This window comes from Tupaia chinensis, unplaced genomic scaffold (assembly GCF_000334495.1).
Source record: "Tupaia chinensis unplaced genomic scaffold, TupChi_1.0 Scaffold000192_1, whole genome shotgun sequence".
Taxonomy (NCBI): Eukaryota; Metazoa; Chordata; class Mammalia; order Scandentia; family Tupaiidae; genus Tupaia; species Tupaia belangeri.
Window position 1 is genome coordinate 37,121 of NW_006159667.1, and position 3,944 is coordinate 41,064.

General features: G+C 58.1%; 1 protein-coding gene across 2 annotated transcripts in view; it reads right to left on the minus strand.

The window, feature by feature from the left end:
• The window catches only part of FLNC (filamin C), a 33,581-nt gene that overhangs the window by 28,118 nt on the left and 1,519 nt on the right, over nucleotides 1-3,944 (minus strand). For both annotated transcript variants that reach the window (XM_006146846.3, XM_006146845.3), the window contains exon 2: nucleotides 457-705. In XM_006146846.3, the coding sequence (XP_006146908.1) occupies nucleotides 457-705 (249 nt within the window). The remainder of the gene's footprint in view (nucleotides 1-456; nucleotides 706-3,944) is intronic.

The window sequence follows — 3,944 nt, forward strand, 5'->3', positions numbered from 1 at the left end:
GTTTCTCACTTTCCCTCTCACTCTCTCTCTCTCGTTCCCTGGCTAGCGCAGGCGCCCTAAGGCAAAAACCTCTCCAAAAAAAAAAGAGGATCCTTCTCTGGGTCTGACTCCTGGCCTCATCAGCATTTGCTTTCTCTCAGCTCAGTGGCTCAGTGGGAAGGTGCCTGTGGGGAGGAAACCTCGCTGAGGCTCTTGGTATAGTTATGCCACAGGGGAGCCGTGTGACCTTGGACCAATCACTGGACCTCCTGGACCCTGATGTCCCTGTCTGTTAAACCGTTTCCTGCCCTGCAGAATCTGGCACACCCATCAGCTAGGAGGAAGAGGCAAAGCCCACAGGTAACCCTGCTCCCCAAAGCCCTGACATGTACATTTTGACAAGCCTCAGCACCCCCAGCCTGTCCCTGCTGTTCTTCCAGGCTAAGGAGTCCACGATGCACCCACAGACCCACTCACCGGGAGCACAGTTGTCCACCAGAGCGCCCAGAGCTTTGCCGTCCTGCCAGTCGCGGTTGAAGTTGGTGATGGGCAGCTGGGGCACCTTGTTCTGGATCCAGCCAAGGAGACGCTGCTTGGGCGTCTGTTTGCGAGCGTCCTCGTCATCCTCATCCTCCCACATGGGCATGGAGATGGAGTAGTGCAGGATCAGCGTCCAGATCAGGCCGAGGATCAGCTTCAGGTTCCCATCCACGATGGCCTTGCTGTCTGCAGAGCGAGGGAACAAGCTGGCTCAGGGACCCTCACCTCTGCTGCCCAGGCCCTGCGGCCCCCAGAGTGCCCTCCATCACCTGCCTGGCTCCCAAGGCAGCCGGACTCAGGCCTCCTGCCCTGAACTTGTGCCCTCTCTCATGCCGGGTTCTCTCCATACTGCAAGGCCCAGGCAGGTGCCAAGGCCTTTACGGGTCCTCTCCCTGCACAGCGGAATGAGCTGCTTCCCGCTGTGTTTCTGCAGCACTAGAGAACCTGAGCTGGCCTCCACTATGTGATTACCTGGGAGTCTGGCAGTGGCTCCCAGCCACCTGGGGGAGGCTCTCTTGTTCATTTGAACAGTTTTTTGAGGTATATTTGACATGGAATGAACTGCGCCTGTGAGTACAATTTGATAAGCTCCGAGAGTAGGGGTATTTTCACAAAGCCGTCACCACAAATCGGTTAGAATAGACTCATCCATCGCTCCGCAAAGTTTCCTTGTACAACCCCCTGTCATCTCTCCCCTGTGCCTGTCCTGGTCCCCCCTTCTCATGCAGCAAGTGATCTGCTCTCTGTCACGACAGACTAGTTCAAGTTTTCTAGAATCAGACAATACACTCTTTTTGTGTGTCTGGGTTTTTTCACTTGAGACATTGAATTTTCTCTTTCTACATTGAAAGTCTAGAACTTAGGATCTCAGCATGTATTGGTTGAATGAATTATTATTTTAAGGGCTGAATGTGGGGAGGGGTAGGGCCAACCCAGTTTCACCCACATTCTACCCTGAATGTCTTTTTTTTTTTTTTTTTTTTTGCGGTAGGGTGCCTGTGCTTGCCAGAGAGAGAGACAGAGGACAGAGAGACAGGGAAAATGAAAAATCACCCCACCTCCCAAGGAGAAATGACCACACTACAATCCCTTTTCCGCCATTCTCCTCTCCAGATTTTGGGCACACATTCGTACACACCTGGTGTGTGTGAGCCTGTGTGTCCAGGACTCGAACCATGTACTCAGCCATGTGGGATCCAGTTGCCTTAACCTCCATGCCACCTACTGGCCCCTACCCTGAATATCTTAAAGGGCTTTTTGAACAAAGCGGGCCTGAGGGGGGGGGTCATAGCACAAGCTCAGTTAGGACTTGACAGTCATGCTGTCAAACGCTGGGGGCGGGGGTCAGTGGGACCTCACAAGACCCAGTAAGTGTCACCCACGTGGGCTTGAGTCCCAAGCTGAGACTCACTGCACGCATCACCTCCTTTGAGGAATACTTTGAGCCAGGACTAGTTCCCCTTAACAGAGGGAGATACTGAGGAGCCTGTGGTGACAGAGGAAGTAGATTCTGGATCCAGCTTGTTTTTGTTTTGTTTTGTTTTTTAGGGTTTTTGCTAAACAGTGTGTGCACTGGTCGCTGGAGAGACAGAGAGAGGGTTTCTCACTTTCCCTCTCTGTCTCTCCAGCAATCCAGCTAATTTGTAAAGGGCCATACGGGCCTGAAATCATCGGCTTCCTTGAGCGCTGCTTCAGGAGGTTTGGAGGGGGAGGCTTGGAGGGGGCGGAAGGCTCAGTCTTGTTTACTGTTGTTGCCTGAGAGATGGAGAGGGTGGGGCCCATGGCTCCCCACACACACACACCTACCACCCCCCAGTACCACCCCCAGATCTCGGAGGGGAGTGTTAGGAGACTAAGAGCCTGGGGGAGCCCTGACACCCCCGCCCACCTCCACTTGCCCTGGGAGGAATCTGTCTCCCTATCCCTCTGGTGGGGCCCTGGCCCCTGGGCTCCCCCACCCTGCCCTGATTCATCCTTCCGTCCCCAGCAGCTCCCCAGCCCTCCCTTCCCCTGGCTCCCTGCAGCACAATGGTTTGGCAGCTCTCAGGTTCCATGACACACTCACTAGCCTCCCGGTGCCTTTGCTCTCTCAAACACCAGGCCACAACACTTTCACACAGTCTGGACGCCCCGTGCCCCGGCTGCTCACAACCCTGACAGCCTCCAAAGCTAAGGTTCACACGCCCAGAAGTGCTTCTTGCAAACTGGAGCCAGACCCCTGCGAGGGGGGCCCTGAGCTGCTGAGGCTGGGAGAGTGTGTGTGTGTTGGGCGGGGGTCATTCATATTTGCTGGAAAGAAAGGTTTCTCCCCAGCAACTGGCCCTGAGCCAGACAGCAAGCGGTCCAGGCCTGGGGCAGGAGGAGGTGCAGAGTCCCAGTCGGAGCAATGACCTTCCTCTCCCTCTTCCCCTCGGAGGCCAGCCAGGGAGCGAAGCTCAGCTCCACTGAGCTTCTTCCCGCGCAGCCGCAACTAAGACACCGCGTCTCCACTTGCCTGGGGGTACCCCCAAAGGAGTGGGAGGAGCCAGAGGGCTAGTCCCAGAGGCTACCCCAGACCCCAAGTAGGGGGGGAGGAGGAGAGAGGGCTGGGCCTAGGGAGGTGCCGGGACAGCTGCTGCCCCCTCCAGCCCCTCCCTCTCTGTTGGCTCCAAGAGAAGGAATAGCAACTGGGGAACAGCTGCGGGACAGAGCTGCCTCATAGGCCTCTTTGTTCGGAGGGGCTGAGGGGGCAGCGGGGGCCTGCACGGGGAAGCTGGTAAGAAGGGCATACAGCTCCTCCAACCCAGCTGAGTACCCTCCTTCAGGTGGCGGGCGGGGTTCCCAGCTGTGCCCAGACCTCCACTCCCCTTCTCCTAGGAAGAAAAGTTGTGGGGGGAGCTCTGGGATCTCCCTCCCAGGTGTCTAGATGCTCAGTTTGGGTCCTGGGACAAAGCCCAGGAGGAGTCCCCTGGACAGCCCCTTCCTCCACTACCCGGCAGGTCGGGGGAGCTGCGGCAGGCCCCTAATGGCTGGCAGGGTTGCCCGCTGGCCATCCAGGCCCCCTCCCTCCGCTCAGCCTGGGGCCCAGCAGCCGAATTGCTGACAGCTTATCTCATCGACACCTCGCTCCAAAAGGGGAACAGCTCCCCTTTCTCTCAGCGGGAACCCAGGGAGCTTCCCTCCCGCCCCCAAACCAGCTTTTGCGTCTTCCCCTTGTACTCCGAGCCGGCCCCTCCACTGCTGAGCCAAGGGGACCCGAGCCAGGCACCGCCGTGGGGGAGGGGAGAGGTGCGCTCAGGAAGGATGAGGCCTGGAGAGGGGCCCGCGCCCCCGCAGCAGCCGGCGGGGAGGGGAAGGCTGGGCAGTTTCCTCCGCCGTCTAGCGGAGGCCTCAGGCTCTTCCCCTGGAGACCCCACCTGGGACAGTCAGCCCTCCCTGGCCTAGAC